Source organism: Vigna umbellata, chromosome 3, assembly GCF_029865625.1.
Source record: "Vigna umbellata cultivar VRB3 chromosome 3, Vumbellata_1.0, whole genome shotgun sequence".
Lineage (NCBI taxonomy): Eukaryota > Viridiplantae > Streptophyta > Magnoliopsida > Fabales > Fabaceae > Vigna > Vigna umbellata.
Window position 1 is genome coordinate 2,879,080 of NC_142167.1, and position 19,660 is coordinate 2,898,739.

The 19,660-nt window shown below is 34.8% G+C and overlaps 1 protein-coding gene across 1 annotated transcript; it reads right to left on the bottom strand.

The window, feature by feature from the left end:
* Positions 1-7,476: 7,476 nt before the first annotated feature.
* On the bottom strand, positions 7,477-9,389 carry LOC124832926 (serine/threonine-protein kinase WAG1-like). Its single transcript, XM_088110159.1, has one exon. It carries the CDS (start codon positions 9,135-9,137, stop codon positions 7,683-7,685), a length of 1,455 nt encoding a protein of 484 aa, XP_087966285.1. The 5' UTR covers positions 9,138-9,389; the 3' UTR covers positions 7,477-7,682.
* Positions 9,390-19,660: the final 10,271 nt, after the last annotated feature.

Sequence of the window (19,660 nt, forward strand, 5' to 3'; positions counted from 1 at the left end):
AAGAAGTAATGTGTTGTCCTTCAAAATGGTTAATTGTTATGTATGGGTAAGACTAATAAGCCTTTGGGAATGTATGAACGTGTACATAATGGATCCCTATTCTCTATTATAAGTTGTTAAGTAATAATCAATGGTTTTACTTGACTGTTGACTTTTAGTTAGTGTAAGAACAGTAATGAAAACACTTAAAATCTGTTCACATATATAGACTTAGAAAGTGGTGCTCTTAATTGGAATATTTTAAATGGGTAAAGTACAATAAATCTAGAATATATGATTGGTATGTCAAAAAAATTTAAATTACTACATTTTTGTGACACTTGAAATTTGGGATGTTACATATAGCCAATGATGAATCCACCTACAAAAGACTCTACGCTCAAGTTAGTAAGAGAGTTGAAATATTATAAGTAAGAGAGAATGAGTATCAGAGTGAGTGTCTGTATTCCATGAAGAATACCAAAATATATTTTATAGGATTTTCGGGCATTAGGCCTATGTTACAAAACAGGTAATATGTTATCAAATAATATCAGTAAAATAATCACTTACTTCAAATAAATAAATAATAATTGTATAGTATGATATTTAGGCCGAACGGTTAGAATCCAAGATCGATCGGTCTACCTACAGCAACAGCGCTCGTCAACTCTACTGTAGCAGTGCTCGTCAACTCTATTGTAGCAGCGCTCGTCAACAAACCAGGTCAAATGATGTTGTGCCACAACACTCGTCAACCAGGTCAAACTAGGTTACAAGGTGTTGGGCCACAGTTGGGCCAACATTTAAGTTATCGGATAAAATATTTGATTAAAGATATTCATAAAGCTGTTTATGAGAAACTGACCAGATTTTAAGGTAAATCTGTTCAAGGTAAGGTTGTTTATATTTTATTAGGCTTGTGATAACCTATAAATACAGGGCCAAGGCTAAAGGCCAGGTACGTTCCATTCACACCCTACTGAGTTCATAATACTCAAATACAATAACATTCATTTGTGAGCGATAGCTCCTTCCACAGACGCCTAACTTGAGTGTCGGAGTGCCTTTGCAGGTACATCCCCCCTCTGCTGGTGAACGAGAACGAACGGAGCGACCCATCGAAGGACGAGCGCGCGATCTATATTGCAGGAGAGCGACCGGAAAATTCATCCAAAAGCGGCAAAGTCACGTCACAAAGGTTAGTGTCTCGGTACCACAAAATCCCTACCGAAAACTTTTGGCGCCCACCGTGGAGTCGAGAGCAGATAGAAGAAGCCTAAAATGGTGACCATGAGGAGCATGGACGAATAGCAGACCACCAGAGGACTGATAGCACAAATGCAAGCGAAGATGTAGGCTTAGGCATGAACCATGCAAGAACAACTGCAAATGCAGATGCAAGCATAGCAAGAGATGCAGCGAAATCACGTAGAGGAGATTGTGGCACTGAGGGTAGAGCAAGGCCATATCGAATGGTCAGCTCAGAACTTGGTGTCCACAATCAACCGAGGTAACAACAATCAAAATGAAAACGATGGAAGTCGTAATCGACAGCCATCTCAGCACACCAACCCGAACGGTCGGGGAAGGAGAGAATCGTCCCCCCCGCAAACCGGTCGACCCTCTAGTTTACTCCCTTTTACGGCAGCCATCATGCAAACTCCAATGCCAGAGAAGAATCCTCCTGTATTAGATAAGTATGATGGCTCGGTAGATCCCGACAACCATCTCAAGATCTTCACCAATGTAATGGCGTTCTACACAGACAATGATTCGGTTATATGCATAGCCTTCTCCTTATCACTCAAGGATGAGGCATTAGAGTGGTATAACACTCTTCCCCCAAACACAGTGGATTCCTTCGCCACTGTGGAAACCCTCTTTAGAAGGCAATATGCCTCTAATCGGAAACAGGAGATAACACCGACGGAATTGATAAATACTAAGCAAGAGAAAGGGGAAACTTTAAAGGCCTTTATGAAAAGGTATACTGATACCGCACGGCGAGTTAAAGAGGTCAATCACTCTTTTATCATCAACAATTTGCCTTCATGCCTAAGACCAGGATATTTTGCTGAAAAATTGTATGCGACCACCAAAAACTATGGAAGAACTTCAAGAGAAGGTCACTGAGTTTATTCGCATCGAGGACATGAGGAACTCAAGGAAGAAACAACAACTAGAATTCTCTGAGGGAAGCAACAAAAGAGAAGGAAAACGATCGTTCAACAACAACGACAAAAATGAAGGTCTTCCTCACAGAGATTTTATCCGAACGCCCAGATTTAATCATTATACAACCCTCAACGCACCTAGGGCAGAAGTTCTCGAAGAAGCCCTTAATGATGAACTTCTTACAATCCAAGAGAAGTGTTCTCCAAAAAACGCTGACAAATGAAAGAGCTGCCGGTTTCATTTGAACCATGGTCATACTACAGAAGAATGTGGAGCATTGAAGGATGAAATAGAAAGGCTCATCCGAGTAGGACATCTCCAAAAGTATGTAAAGGGGGAGGGAGCCCAAATAAGAAGCCCCCTAGAGGAAGATCTCTACGCAGAAGTCTCAAACGGTCATACTGAAGGGAGGAGCAAGGATGAGAATACAATCGCAGGCGTAGTCGAGACCGTGAGCGGGAACGATCGATTCGTGGGCGTATCGATTAAACAATACTATCATGTTTTATTGACATAGACTTTTGTTGTTTCAATTCTTTTGTTGAAGTAAATAATGTCGAACAATTTTTATTCAACTAAGTGTTCAAGTATTCAATTGCTCGTCCATTAGGCCTTATGTATTCGGCCATTCGGCCTCACATGTATTCAGCCATTAAGCCTCACAAGCATTCGACCATTCGGCCTCACAAGTATTCGGCCTCATAGTGCAGATGACAGGATTATAAACAAAAACCACTCGGCCAAGAAGAATACAAAGTCAGAGCAAGTAAGCCCATCACGCTTGGCCATCGGGAAGTTCTCTCACGAACTCCTATGCTTAAGTCCGAGCAAGCTCAGCCATTGGGAAGTTCCCTAGCGAACTCCTATGCTTAAGTCCGAGCCAACTCGGCCATCGGGAAGTTCCCTCGCGAACTCCTATGCTTAATTCTGAGCGAGCTCGACTATCGGGAAGTTCCCTCGCGAACTCCTATGCTTAAGTCCGAGCTAGCTCGGCCATCAGGAAGTTCCCTCGCGAACTCCTATGCTTAAGTCCGAGTGAGCTCGGCCATCGGAAAGTTCTCTCGTGAACTCCTATGCTTAAGTCCGAGCCAGCTCGGCCATCGGGAAGATCCCTCATCAAATCCTATGCTCAAGTTTTTAATCATCTACATTTCGGTCACTCGACCATTCGGCCTAAGTCTTTCGGCCATTTGGCCTCACAGTCTTTCGGCCATTTCGCCACCTAGCGTATTGCATATAGGGACACACTCCCTTTGGGACATGTTCGCCCAAGAACACCCAAGCGTATTAAATATGGGGATACACTCCCTCTGAGACATGTTCGCCCAAGAACACCCAGCAAATCTAGGGGCCACCCCCTAGTCTAGGTCATGTTCGCCGAAGAACAGCTAGCACACGCCAACATAAAGGCAATCTACCTATCATGGAACCAGGCGGGGGGGGGGGGGGGGGGGGGGGGGGGGGGGGGAGGGGAGGGGGGAGGGGGGGGGGGAGGGGGGAGGGGGGGGGGGGGGAGGGGGGGGGGTTACAAACTCTACCGGACGGTCATAAACCCATCAAGGCAACAAGAACATTTGATAACAGGTAATTACTGAATAGATGTCCTAAAACACAAAAGTATCAACACACAAGTCATTCACATTATAGGTACAAAGTACTTCAAACAAATTCAAAATGATAATAGAAAGCAAGTCAAAGTGTTCAAATTGGAAACACATTAAAGTTATCCTATCAAAGATTTACAATGTCAACAACGTTGATAGAGGGGGCTGTCGGATCCTCCTTCCGAACTTCCTCACAGAACGGTGCACAGTAAAGGACCTCCACGTCGAACGTCACTCTAAAGTCCTATAGTTAGCCCGTCCATAAAAACCGAACTGTTAACTCGGACTTGGGGGGCATTATGTATAGTATGATATCTAGGTCGAACGGTTAGCATCCAAGACCGATCGATCTACCTACAGCAGCAGCGCTCGTCAACTCTAGTGTAGCAGCGTTCGTCAACTTTAGTGTAGCAACGCTCGTCAACAAACCAAATCAAATGATGTCGGGCCACAATGCTCGTCAACCAGGTTACAAGGTGTTGGGCCACAATTGGGCCAACATTTAAGTTATCAGATAAAATATCGGATTAAATATATTCATAAAGCTGTTTATGAGCAACCGACCGAAGTTTAAGGTAAATCTGTTTAAGGTAAGTCTGTTTATATTTTATTAGGCTTGAGATAACCTATAGATACTAAGGCTAAGGCTAAAGGCCAGGTACGTTCCATTCACATTCTACTCACGCTCTACTGAGTTCATAATACTCAAATACAATAACATTCATTTGTGAGCGACAACTCCTTCCACAGACGCCTAACTTGAGCTTCGGAGTGTCTTTGCAGGTACATCCCCCTCTGCTGGTGAAGGAGAACGAACAAAGCGACCCATCGAAGGACGAGCGCGCGATCTATATTGCAGGAAAGCAAGCGGCAAAGTCATCCTGAAGTGGCAAAGTCACGTCAGAAAGGTTAATGTCTCGGCCCCACAAAATCCCTACCGAAACAATAATAATAATCACGTGATATCTTACCATAAATAATAACAATAATATCAAACATATTACTCACGATTATTATTAATATGTGAATATTTTTCCAAATAGATGTATTTTGGGCTGTTCGAATACAACGAGACTTAATGGACCTTGTTGGGCCACATTCTTTTAGCATATATATTGGGAGTGTTACTCCCTCCACCACCACAGGTTGTTCCCTAAACCTCTCCATTCCCATTTTGTCCTGTAGTTAAAAGTTTTTTCTTATAAGGGTTGACGTAAATCAAGATCGTATCTCCCACCCCTTCACTTTTTTAAAATCCTAATTTTGCAGCCCCCACCCCTCACTTTTCTCTTTCAACGATTTGTTTTATTTTTTAACAATCTTTTTATACATAAAAAATATTACAAAAATTATTAAATTATGTAAAATCTACACAAATAAACATTTACAATGTTCAGAAATAAAAAATAATAATAAACTAAAAACAAAACAAAAATTAAAAGTGTTGAAACGTGAAGGCTTGAACGGATGTGGGAAATCCCTTCAGCCTTCGACGGATCTCGATATCCGTGGACGTATCTCAAGATTCGTTGAAGGCTGAAGGATTTCCCACGTCCGTTCAAGCCTTCACGTTTCTCTTCTTCTTCCTCTTACACAACACACCAGATACATCCATTTACATATCACATATACAAAAAGAATTAAGCTTTAACCACAAAAATGTGCAAGGGAAGAATAAATGAAGAGAAAGATGGAGGGTGTGGGGGCTCTATGTGTGTGAAGAAGAGAGGAAGAAAGAAAGTAAGGGGGTGTGGGCTCTGTGTGAAGAAGAGAGGAAGAGAGAAAGTGAGGGGTGAGGTTTGTGTGTAATTAGAGAAAGAGAAAAGTGAGGGGGTGGGGCTGCAGAATTAGGATTTTTAAAACGGTAAATAAAGTTAAATGATAAAAGTTAAAAAATTTTAACCTAAGATATTTTTGGAATAAGAAAAAATTCTGAGGAGGTGTAGGAAGCCGTTGAAGTGGTAGAGGGAGTAACTCTCATATATTGAGTCAGATGGGTACAAATTAATATATTAATAATAATTAATTTATCAAATATTTAAGACATTAGAAATAAAATGTCTCCGATATAATCTCCATTATAATAATTCAAAGAAAAAAATATAATTCTTCCGGTCTTCATATATTATACCTTGAAAATAAAGTTGCAAAAGAATGATTAAATATGTTTATAATGTCAAAACCTCAACATGAAATTAAAGTTTGTTTATGTCTCAAATTATAATATATTTTATTCTTCAAATTTTAAAAACAAATAAATATAATACTTTATTCAATGATATTAACTTTTGAGGAGTTAAATGATCTCTCAGCTTAACATTTAAACTGAAAGTTATCAAAGTGTATAAACATATCAAAATCAAGCAAGAATGTCATTTTACATATAAAAAAAGTTTAAGGCATTTAAATTGTAATAACTATATTTATTCATTTTTAAAGTTTGAAGATGAAATTTTACAAAAATTTAGAACAAAAATAAATTTTAATTTTAAGTTAAAATTTAAAAATTGAAAACATATTTTAAAAAAATCACACGGTGAAAAATTAAACATAAATAATTTGTCGGCTTAATTACCTACTTAGTCCCCATGTTAGGAGGTAATTTTCTGTTTAGTACCCGGTTTTAAAAATGTAGGCATTTGGTACCTATGTTTTGAAATTTGTATCAATTCAATCCTATCCGTTATATTGTAAGTAACGGCGTTAACTGTTTAGTACCCGGTTTTAAAAATGTAGGCATTTGGTACCTATGTTTTGAAATTTGTATCAATTCAATCCTATCCGTTATATTGTAAGTGAAGATAATGTTGATGAAAGGGATACTACAATTGGGTGGCAAAGGAGAAAGATTATGAATTTGGAAAAATCACTTTTGGTTTGTCAGAGAAGGGAAAAGGTCTTAATCTGGATGTTATGTTTGATGGGGTTGATTAATATCGTCTTTGTATGTGTTATATTTTAATTTTGTTGAAGTGTTGATGGAGTTTGACCCTTTAGTTGTCGTAAACCTCTAATTGTAATGCGGATGAAAATTACATTCTAATATAACCATCTTCTTCATTAAATACAATGGCATTAGAAGCACAATCTCATAATCTTTCTTCTTTGCCACCCAATTGTAGTATCCTTTCATCAACATTATCTTCACTTACAATATAACGGATAGGATTGAATTGATACAAATTTCAAAACATAGGTACCAAATGCCTACATTTTTAAAACCGGGTACTAAACAGTTAACGCCGTTACTTATAATATAACGGATAGGATTGAATTGATACAAATTTCAAAACATAGGTACCAAATGCCTACATTTTTAAAACCGGGTACTAAACAGAAAATTACCTCCTAACATGGGGACTAAGTAGGTAATTAAGCCTAATTTGTCTCAACACTTAATATTTGTTTCAATATATTCTGTAAGGTTCATTTATAAATGAACATTCATTCTGAACTTATTTATTCCATTGGTATAAAATTTTCTCTAGCATTACCCAGTTACATAAGTTTGAATTCTAGTGTTAACACAATTTTTTTAAAAATAAGTGAATAATAAAAACATTAAATTCCACATTTGAAAACATCTAGATGTTAGATGTCACAATTAATCGTAATAATGTTCTGAGGACGAATTTATGATCAAAAGACAAAGCATCTAGATTAAGCAATTACAAATATTATTCATCAAACAGTTAAAGTTGAAGGGTGAAAAAAATGAAGAAAAATAAATTATATAATTCATAACAGAAAATTGTTCCTAGCCAAAAAAGAAGGGAAGAAATGAATATTTATATATTGTATGTAATTGATGTACACCAGCAAACCTGTGTCTCGAAAAACTACACTTACTGCACTCCCAAAATTGGAAAGTATGTGATCACACTATCCTTCATATGTTCTTCCAATGTCTATCTCACCAAACTAATTAACCTTATAACTATCAACATAGTGATAACAATTGTTATTATTATTACTATAGTTTGAAATCAAATTACATTTCCGAAGGACATGGGAAAGTCTCTTCCACGACCACCTCTTCCTCCTGTAACTCACGTGATCACTCACGTGCGACCTGTTCCTTCTCACCAAGCCCTTCACTTCCGGTGGCCGGTAAGTTCTAATCAAGGGCCACTTAATGCCGTCGAAAAATGGGTGTCGTTTAACATCAGTGGCACCCTTGGCGCACCCTAGCCTCCTCCTTGGATCCTTCACCAGCAGCTTCTCAATCAAATCCCTAGCCTCAGTCATCCCAGGCTCTTCTCCTTCCGACACGTGGACGAATCTCACGTCCTTACACGACGCTATGTTGCGCAGTGTGTTCTCTTTGTTGCAGCCCTTAAACGGCGTTGTCCCGTACAGCAACTCGTAGAGGAAAACCCCAAAAGCCCACCAGTCAACGCCGTTACCGTGACCGTTACCCGAGACAAGCTCAGGCGCGAGGTACTCGTGCGTCCCGACGCAAGACCGTGAAAACGCCGCCACGGGTTCCGCAATGAACTCTGCAAGGAAAGTCTGGTGGTGTTGTCTGTAGGGAAGACAGTTACAACTGAAGCAACCGTCGGTGGGGCCCACTCGAGAGGGTTTGTTGTGGGTCTGAAATGTGAGGCTGGGTGCCACGTCAGATTTGAAGCAGAGATCGAAATCCGAGAGCATGACGTGGCCGTCTTCGCGCAAGAGAACGTTCTCGGGTTTAAGGTCGCGGTAGACGATTCCGAGAGCGTGGAGGTACTCAAGGGCGACGAGGACCTCAGCGGCGAAGAAACGCGCTACCGAGAGGGTGAGGCGGTGCTGTGGCTGTTTGCGGAGGAGGGAGTGGAGATCGCCGGCGGGGCAGTAGTCGATGAGGAGGCACGTGTAGTGCGAGACGTCGATGCGCGCGTAGAGCGTGGGGAGGAAGGGATGGTCGAGCGAGTGGAGGATTTCGGCCTCGGTTTCCGCGTGGGAGAGTTTTTTGGGGGTGAGGAGGTCTTTGTCGACGACTTTGAGGGCGAAGTTGGCGCCATCGTAGTCGCGCAGGCGGCAGAGGAAGACGCGGCCGAGGTTGCCGGAGCCGAGGTGGCGGAGCAGCTTAAGATGGCGGAGGTGGAGGCGGCCGTCGGAGGAGAGCATGGTGGCGGCTTGGATGGCGGACCAGTTGGGGTCGGAGCTCCGGTGGGGGTGACGGTTTACGACTGAGATGGAGGGCTCGGCAGTGGAGATACGATCGTTGAAGCTGAGTGTGAGGCTGCTGGATCGGGCGAGGCTTGTTCGGGCGCTGGTGCGGTCGGTGGTGGTGCTGGTAAAACTGAGATCCAGGTCTGTGTCTGGGAACAATAATGTGGGTTCTTCCATGGCTGTTGTTGTGGGTACGAGAGTGCAGTTCTGTTTCTGAGACATTAACGTTGGTGGTTCCGTTTTGATATATAAAAGAATGGGAACACTGAAGGTGGGTCCGAAGGTTCAAGAAGTTGACCCAACTGGTGCGGGGGCCAGGACAGTGGACAGAGGACAGAGGACAGAGGTTAGGTTGACCAACTGGAGTTTACATATTCTATTATTGTTTCGTTTTTTATACTAACATTCTTATTATCATTATTATAATATTACAATCATGGTAATTTTGAATTATGTAATAATATCATTGGTGAATCGGTGACAGTGATACAGTGTTCATAGATACATATGTTGGAAAATGAAAATGTGTGTTTTTGTTGCATGGTTTTTCTACGCTGAGTGTGTGCATGACAAAAATTTATTTAACGTTGTTGGAAAAGATGAATATGTAATAGCTAGAGCAGATAAGAAGTTGGTATCATGTTGGAGGTGGGATCTTGTTAACTGTAGTGATGAGAAGCCCTTAAAAATGGACTGAATTGTGATATTTTACTTCCCACAAGAACATGACATTTGATCCAGTCATGCATTCTTTTCTTTAAGGAGTTCTTACATCTTGTCATATATATATATATATACAATTATGGGGAAATAGTCCATGATAATGAACAAAGGTAGGTAATGCATGCAGAACGAAAGCATTGTAATAAAAAAATGATTAAAATAGAAGGCTTGATCTGACTAAACTATTTGTGCAAAGGTTAATTAAGGTAATAAATGAAAAAGGAAAATGGGTGGCGGAGATGGTCCCATGTGAGATGAAGGCAAGAAGTTCTTAAGGGGTTGAGTTGAGACCTACGTGAAAGAAATGGGTTAGTGATGCTGTCTGCCACGTGGTCAGCAATGGCCCTACATTGTCGCCTACACAATTTGTTATTTGAAAATTTCTCATTTGGTGATGTATTAAAATTACTTAGAAAACGCTAGAATTCAGAGATCATTAATAGATAATGGGTTCAACTTTCCTTAGGTATTTAATGTGGCTAAATAATAATGGAGGCTACACCAAAATTATGAGCCTCCATCCCTCGTGATGAGAGAGATCCAACTGCTCTTCTTTAATGAGGAAATGTTATATTTAAGAAAGCGTTAATATTCAATTGAAAACAATAATAAAGGGGCATGGCCGACGTTCCTTTCTTATTCATTACCACAATTTAGTCAACTCCAAGTTTGTGAAGCGATCACCTTAAATTTGACGAATATAAACACTAAATTATATATTAGCTCTATGAAAGAGAATGTTTACGATATACAAAGGATTAACATCGTTTAATCAGTTACTAAGATAATTATTAAACTATCGATTCTGATATCATTGTTGGGTCTATATAAATCTAACATGAAATACAAGTTCAACTATATAAAGAATTGACACCACTCTTTATCAAAAATCTTAAAATAGTGGGTTAAAGATATTTCACCTTTATATAGTATTCTCATTTCTGCCCAATATTCTCATTTCACCTTTATATCACTTATTTCAAGTGATCATTTATTTGAAAAACTCCATTCAAATTACTTGTATCTTAATTTGGAGATGATGTTGACTAATACCCCTACCAAAAGGTAAATAAAAGCATTCATATACAAAGTGAAGAATTTTTTTGGAAGCCAAAAATCTTAGAACTGTTCATTGATTTCATGTCAACTTCAAACCAATGATTTGAATTTTAGAAGATAACCTCAAAGTCAACAAAAAAATTGACAAATATCTTAGAACTTCAACTTTCTACTTAATTATCACAAGTCACGTAGATTAACCAGTGTGAGAACAATTTCCATTTTACCATTTATATCGTGTTCATGTTCTTGATAACTACTAATCTCAAATTCAAGAAGAGATGTAGTTTTAGATATGTGAATAATTAATTGAAGACTTAACCAGTGATCTCAAAGTTCATGCCTTGAGTATGGAATATCAATAGATTATTGGAGAAAGCAATCTTTAAAATGAATTTCCTAAAAAGTTTTCATAGGGCTTATAAACTTGAAATAAAATTCAACCCATTATTGGTTTAATTTTTGAAGCAAATAACATTGAGGAAAGAAAAAATTATACAAAGACTATAATTTTTACTTCTTTAACATTTTCAATTAAACAACTAATATTGGTTATACTGATATGTGTATATCACAATATATTAATATCTAAAAACTACCGAAACAAGTTAACCATAAATTGAAACAGAAACTTGGTAAACACTATATTCATGGAAATTGGCAAATGACTTAGATTACTACATGAATTAATGTATATACTTTACATAAACCACTTTGCTGTTTTTTTTTTCGTTCAGAATAATATCAAATTTTAAAGCTATTCATTGCATTTTCTTATAGCTAACCTTGTTCTTGTAAGGTCAGACAGTCCCTTATCTCGTTTGTTTTTTCATCCTTCAGGTCTTCTCGTTGTTTGTGTTTTTGGTAGTCTAGGATGTTACTTGTATAAAGTCTTTTGACGTTTAAGTTAGTTTTTGTCTAAAATTATGGTTATAATAAATATTTGTTAAAAGATTCCACCTACGTTATGTGAAATATATATATATATATATATATATATATATATATATATATATATATATATATATATATATATATATAAATGGAGTATAGTGGTTGGTGTCATATTCGAACACCCTCTCAATTGATAGGATTAATCTATAGGTTTAGACGGTGGTTTAAGGTGGTTAAAAACTAATTAATAGGATAATCGTTATTAATAGACGATTAATAAGTATATTAATAGATATTAATGGTTAATTAATATGTGTAATTGCTGTAAACTCTATAAATATAGAATTAATGTTGAGGTAAATAGTTTTTCATAATTCAATTAAAACCTTCTGGTAAAACATATTTGATTAATGTCAAGGTTATATTTTTTTTTTAATAATTCAATTAAGACTTTCTGAAAAAACATATTTGATTTGAACGTTAAATGGCTTCTGCATGTCAATAACTGATCGGTTTAGAGAACTTTGTTTGAAGAAACTTGAATGATCGTGATACAAAACAGATTAAAATAAGATGATTGAACATCGACCACATATATATGTTACTGGTATCCAAGACAGTGTTTAATGGTTAGTAAACAATATTCAAACAAAAACACAATTTGATAAAGCATATTCCAATAAACCCATCTACAATTCCCATCATATGTCAAAAAGCACATGTCAAGTCATCGCTAACAAAGATTTTCTTGTAAATGGGCACTGCACAATATGTGTCTGTATGACTCGTGTGAGAGTCTAGTTAACGTCCCTTGCACTCTTCAAAACTCGTGTGACCGTCTTACCATGTATTGTTGTGGTTGGATGATATAAAAATGTTAAATTGGTGATATATATATATATATATATATATATATATATATATATATATATATATATATATATATTAGTTGATGAGTAATGTTGAAAGTTCTACAACGACTAGAGATAAGGCCAAATTATAATATATAAATGAGGTGCAAACCTCACCTTACAAGCCGGTTTTGTGGGGTTGAGTTAGGCTTAAAAACCCACTTTCTAATATGGTGTTAGAACCATGGTTAAAGCCTATCCTAGCGAGTTCTAAGTGGACATTATATTCTTCTATTCTACCCGCTATTGGGCCGTTATCGGACCACCCAATTTTTACTATCACACACGAGATGTCTATACCTCGGTGTAAAGGAGGTGTGTTGGAAGTCCCACAACAACTAACTCACCTTCTAATAAGTAAAGCAACAAAGATTAACAAATGATTGAGAATATTTTGGATATTAAATAATTTTGTGTATTTAATAATGTAATGGCTTTCTTCACTTCATTGGAAGTTTAGATTTTGACTATAGTTTAATTTAATTTAAATTAAATGAATGAGATTTTCCATTTTACTTGAATTTAAAAAGTTTTTAAACTTTTTGTTTCCGAAGTTAGAAAAGTTTTATAATACCCGTAAATCTTTAAGGGACTTTTTTTAAATTATTGTTCCAACTATACTAAAACACTTAGCTTTTTACTAGGATTTAATATCCTATAACTACATAACGATTAAGTTAAAAAATAACAATAGTCCATAACTTCTACTAATAAAAATATGATTTACATTTATTTATTAAATATTTAAGAAAACTTAGCATATACTACATATTTAATCACGTTGTAGCCGACTACTGCTTATTATTTAGTTTAATCAACAACATTTCGCATAAATAAACCATCAATTTTCTTTAAAAGCATTATTCCTTATTTTATATTGCACTAAATAGAGAAAAATATTATTTTTTTATATTGCTTTTGGTACTAAATCACATCAGCCATTAATAAGTACAAAATCATGATAAATTTATTAAAGATTAAAATAAACTATATCTTAAATTCGATAACTTTAATAATGGAGAGATATAAATTTATTAAAGATTAAAATAAACTATATCTTAAATAACATCGTTTTAATAATGGAGAGAACATTAAGTCAGACAATAATACTGAAAATAATATTTAAGCCACGTAGAAGGATTGATAAACACTTGGACACTTGGTCTTAACTGAGAACCTATATTATTATGATATTGTAAAATATTATTTATTAAGATGTTTTATTTTTATTGTTTTGGTATAGTAAAATATTATTTATTAGATGATTTTTTTAATGATACAAGGACCTATTCAGTGTTTGTAATAGATGTTAGTCAATCAGTAAATATACTTACATGTTTGAATTCGTTCTATCTAAATTTAGGTGTATCCGGTCCTTAGATTATCATCTAGATAGCATAATCGAATACATGACGATCAAAAGGAATTGGCATATGTAAGACGTTGACTAAGTTGAGTTAAGATTGTGATTAAGATATAATTAAGCAGTTTGAATAACTAAAGACTAATCAAGGTGAGTAGTTGAATGTGCCAGACCTATCCAGATAAGAAATCCATAAAACATGGTATAAATAGCATAGTACACAATGTAAATTATTCATTCCATTATTACAACATTCGTTTTTTCTAAGCACTCGACTAGCTTGAGCGTCAAAATGTCTTTTGTATAACCTCCACCTGACTTGCAGAGGACGAGTACCGTTGTGGAGGACGAGTATTGTCGAGGTTGGAGCTTGGAGTGTTTGGAGTTAATTGTTACAGAGTATATCCAATTTCACAAGAATAGATAAACACTTGAACTTTTGGTCTTAATTGAGAAGCTATACTATTTTGGTACAATAAAATATTATTTATTTAGATGTTTTCATTTTGAATGATGATGCATGGACCACTAGTGCAAAATAAATATATTAGATTGGTTCCACAACTAATTGAATACGCGTCAATGTAATATATCAAAGACATATTAGATCGGTTACACAATCGATCTAATAATATATACTTATATTAGATCGGTTATAGAACACCTGATCTAATACCTTTAAGTGAAAAGAAAAAAAAAAGCATTTTCGAAAGTGGTTTCTGCGTACTTGTGTAAATATGTGATGCAGGTGTTGTCACTCCTTTCTATGATGAACTACTGTTAGACTTGCTGCATCGTTGGAAGATCTTCTACAATGGTTCACAATGGCTAAAGATGAAGCTAGCGTCTGCTTCGATGAAGGCTAATGATGTATTGGTTTGTTGTGTTCTAGCTCCAAGTTCGTTGTTGGCGAGGTGACATCTGAATGGTGTTGTAGTGACTCATTACAAATATTATTTGTGAGCTTCACTTTCCAATGATAATGGTGATGACATGTGAAGCTCCGACAACGTTCGTGGTGGTGAGGTGCATTGGCTAATAGTGGCAGGAGCATTGAGGATGAAGCTAGTGTGGTCGCGGTGGTGGAGATGTGGAGGAATAACATTGATGACGAACAATAAAAGGTTGCATTGAGAGAGAAGGATTTGGGACTTCGAGAATGGGGCCTTGAAAATGGGAAAGAAGAGGTTAAAGAGTAAGGAAAAAGTAAGGGTTACGTTCCGGATGGGCAAAGAAGGAACTTTGCAAAAAAAATAGGTTTCATGCATGGTAAATAAAAACCTATTAGATCGGATTTTTTTAATTGATCTAATATGTTTTATATCATCTCCTTTTATAACCAATCGAATATAAACATATTAAATCGATTCTTGCTACAACCAATCTAATATAGTTTCTAGTATTTACAAAATTGCATTAGTGGACATTTCTATTTCTTATTACCAATAAAATTATATTTTTATTTTAAAAAAAGTAAAAGTATTAGGTTTTATTAGGTATGTTATAGGTGTAGAAAATTTCTTGGTGTGCATTTAAATTTTCCGTCTTCTTTTCATGAAAAAAAACATGATAAAATCATGAAAGGATAAAATAAAGAATACTTGAAACTCAGCCACCTAATAATACTAACCCACTTGATATAAGAACCTATGTAATTACTAAATAAATTGAAAAAGAATGTCTAGATAAGAAAGTAAAAAATCATAATAAACCATATTTGTAAAAATAAAAATTATAATAAATAATATTTATAAAAATAAAATTCTTCTAATTAGTGGTTCTTCGTTAACCTATTAATTAAGAGGACAAAATATAGGTTATATATTTTACTATAAGAATTATTTAAGTAAAGAATAACACATGGAAGACCTAATTGATGGTTATTCCATTTTGGATATTCACATAGTGTAACTTGATATGCATACAGAGTTAATATGTTACATCTTGCAATATACACTAGTGTCAAAATTTCAAAAATTTTGTTATTATTTTTCTAAATAGGACATATGACTTCGATTATTTGAACAATCATTATCATATTTATTTTCTATAGAAGTTCCCTAAATAATCGATGTCAAAAAGTTTATTTAAATTTCAAAATCGTCACCTGTTTTTCTTTTTTAACTGGGAAGGACATATGACCTTGATTATTTGAACAATTGTTGTCATATCTACGTTCTGCAACAGTTCCCTAAACAACTAAGGCCAAAAGGTTAATAAAAAATTTAAAATTGCCACTTGTTTTTTTTCTGGAAAGGACATATAGTCTCGGTCATTTTAATAATCATTTTTATATCTTCTTTTTGTAGAGGTTTTCTAAACAACCGAGACAAAAAGGTAAATCAAAAATTTCAAAACTACCACTTATTTCTTTTTTGGGATGGACATATGAACTTAGTTATTATGAATAATTGTTGTCATATGTCTCACCTATGGTTATATTCGCAAAAGAAACACAAGTTATCATTTCACACTTCTCTTCTTTCGTCCTTCATGAACAAGTGTTGTGGTCCACTACTCGACTCACTTAGTTTTTGAACTCGAAAGCATCCATCAATGCTCAATCGCCATCACTACTTCATACCTTGTTGTCAATGTCGCGTTGTGTTCATTGCTCGTTGTCGTTGTCGCTTCGTTTGTCTCTACCGCTTGGTGAGTGCAATAACCATTGCTATTTTTTTTTTCTTTTTTGCATTTTTTTGTTTTCATAATAATTCATATTTGACATATTAACTCGCGTAATATGTTTTTGGTTCTTGTACACAATTGTAGATAATGGTCTATGTTTATATTTTGAAACCATGGTAAATGTTTTTCCTTTACAAAGATGATAAAGCTTAATATTTTTGTTTATATTTTGAAATGTTGTGGTTGGTACAGGTTTTGAGAGCTATGTAGTGTTGGATAATAGCATGCAAGAGATGAACAAAACACACTCTCCATTTACTCCTTCATTTTTGGACTGTGCTATCCTCGACCATCGGGAAAGTCAAGTTTGGTTCAAATGCTTTTTGTTTGAGATTCAATATAAAAATATTTAAAAAAACTATTTTAAAAAGAAACTATTGGAATAACCGAAGCAAAAAATGGTCTATGGTAGTGATTTTTTTCACCACTTGTGTCATAGATCTTTAAAATTAAATAATTATATTCAACAAATGAAGTCTATTGTCTCGGTTGTTTGTGGAACCCAAACAGAAAAGGATCTATGACAACAGTTGTTCATAAACTCTCTTTTTTTTCGGTTTAGTGTTTCAATTTTTTTTAACTGAAGAAAAATATGGACCATTTTGCTTTAATTTATAATCAAGACCAAATACTTTTTCTTTTTTATCTCGTCTTAATGGCTCAATTATAAAAACTCTATCACTAGTTGAAAACAATAGCTATTGTATCCCTTTCCTTTCCTGCACTAATGATAGGACGAGAAATAGATCAATCCTTAATATCATTTTCCCATGCATTACATCTATGTACAAATATAATTGTTGCATATCAAGCATGCTATACAAGACAAACACACAATAAGAAAATTTATGTAAACAAAAAAAACTAGTATAAACAAATAGAACTAATTAACTTTTGAAGGAGTCAGAGTAAACCTATAAAGTAATCATAGATTTTACATCAGTTGTATATGGTCAAGAAGTGGATCCTACGACAGAATGCTCGCAGACAATTACATAAAAGGATTGATGCATTGTATTTGGCCATTCTGCTATTGTACATATAATACTCAATTTCACTCATTAATTTAAACAAAACAATAACATCTGACCTTTTCTATTTCTTTAATGTTTCGAATTTCGTCCTCTTTCCACACACTCACATGCATCAACTTCCACTGTCTAATATCATATACCCTTTCAAGCATTCAATCATTAACTCAGATCCCTACACATTGTTTAATTTATCAGTTTTTAAGCAATGCTGAGAGAGAGAGAGAGAGTTCAATCATGAAACTCAACTAAATAAGGGCACCCTTCTGAAACATATCGACAAAAAATGAGAATTGGTGAGATGATCATATATTATACTTGTTTTTTGTATCATTGAACCCAGTTGGTAATGTCATTCAGAAGAAACGAATTGTATGAAAAGAGAGAAGATGCTCAAAGTTGGCAAATGAGTTCAATGATTTCATTCATCCTGAACTTGCGAGTTGCTTGTAGTTATTTCAGTTAGAGACCACCTGTCTCGAACACAACACAAAGTAATGACTTAACATGCATGAAAATTAAAAACAAAAACTTTGGCATCATCCCTTTCTTCAGGTAAATGGATTTATATATTTATTAATGTCAAAGTTAAGTTATGATAAGGGAAATGGCTTATAAAAATTGAGGACACATTTGTGCATGTATATTTTTATACAAGTTGCATTTTATACTTATGCTGCTGATAAATAATTAAAAATACAAAAAATCATTTAGTCACTTAATGTGCCATCACTTAGTCTGGATCCTATCCCTACAGACCTATTATATATATATATATATATATATATATATATATATATATATGAAACTTTCGTGGAATTTTCTTAATTACCCAAATAAATATATTTATTAGAATAATAATTCAACTAAAATAATAATTCAATTTGGATAAGACTGAAAAATAATGATTGAGAGTTTTATAGAAACTTAATTGATTATAACTTTAAACATAATTATTCATGTCTCAATTTAAATAATTAAAATATTCATTACAGTGTATACATTTCATAAATTTCTAAAATATTATTGTAAAATTCTTATTGTAGATTCCCTTTCTTGTTGAATAGCGACTTCAGAAAATATCTGCATTATTATTTAAGCTTCTGTGTTATTCGATTATTACACAGCACACGTATACAAAAACACACAATTGTATGTAAGCTAAGTATTCAATAAATCAAACATTTTAAGAGAATAATATATATATATATATATATATCAACAACCATATCAAATAGATTTTAATTCAACTTTAAAGACATAACAAATCAACTAGACTTTTATAATTAGTAACTTGATCTTTGATTAGTCATTCAATAAAATATTCACGTTAAACACAAATTATAAGGTTTCAAGTTCAGACTTAAAACACCATACATTAACTATCAAAATAAACTAAACCAATTAAGACAACCAATTATGTTATGCACTTTCAAGTCCTTATGACATAAACATCAAATTTATTAAAAGAAAAGAATTATCACATAATAAACCATTTTTCCAGATTCAATACTCCATACTATACGTCCATTAATTATAAATTTCAGCAACTTATCATATTAACCATATTTCCACTGCAAAATAAAACATTTTTCTCACACCCATATAAAATTTCCATATTCACATAATTAAACATATACATCATAATCATCGTAACCAAGACATTACAATTATGATTGATAAACCAATCACCACTAATTTTAAGGTTATGATACACACACCATTCGGTTACCACATAAAAGCCATTCATAACATTCTAATAGTGGCTAGAAAATATAAATTTTTAATTCTGTCAAACGTCCATTTTTAAAACATCAATTGCCTCCTTTCAAAATTTCACCTCATCTCTTCAAAAGAAAACATAGCATCCTATATCATAAAAAATAGAATAGCTTTTATCATTAATAAACTTACATTATTTGTTGATAAATTATGGTGAATTGCTTTTAATATTATAAGAAAAATCTGCATCACTTAAAAGTGATCTATGTATCATAAACCCCACCACTACAAGCCTTAGTTCTACCTAAATAAAATCTATAACCCGTAGAAGCAAACAAGTGATCCATATATCAC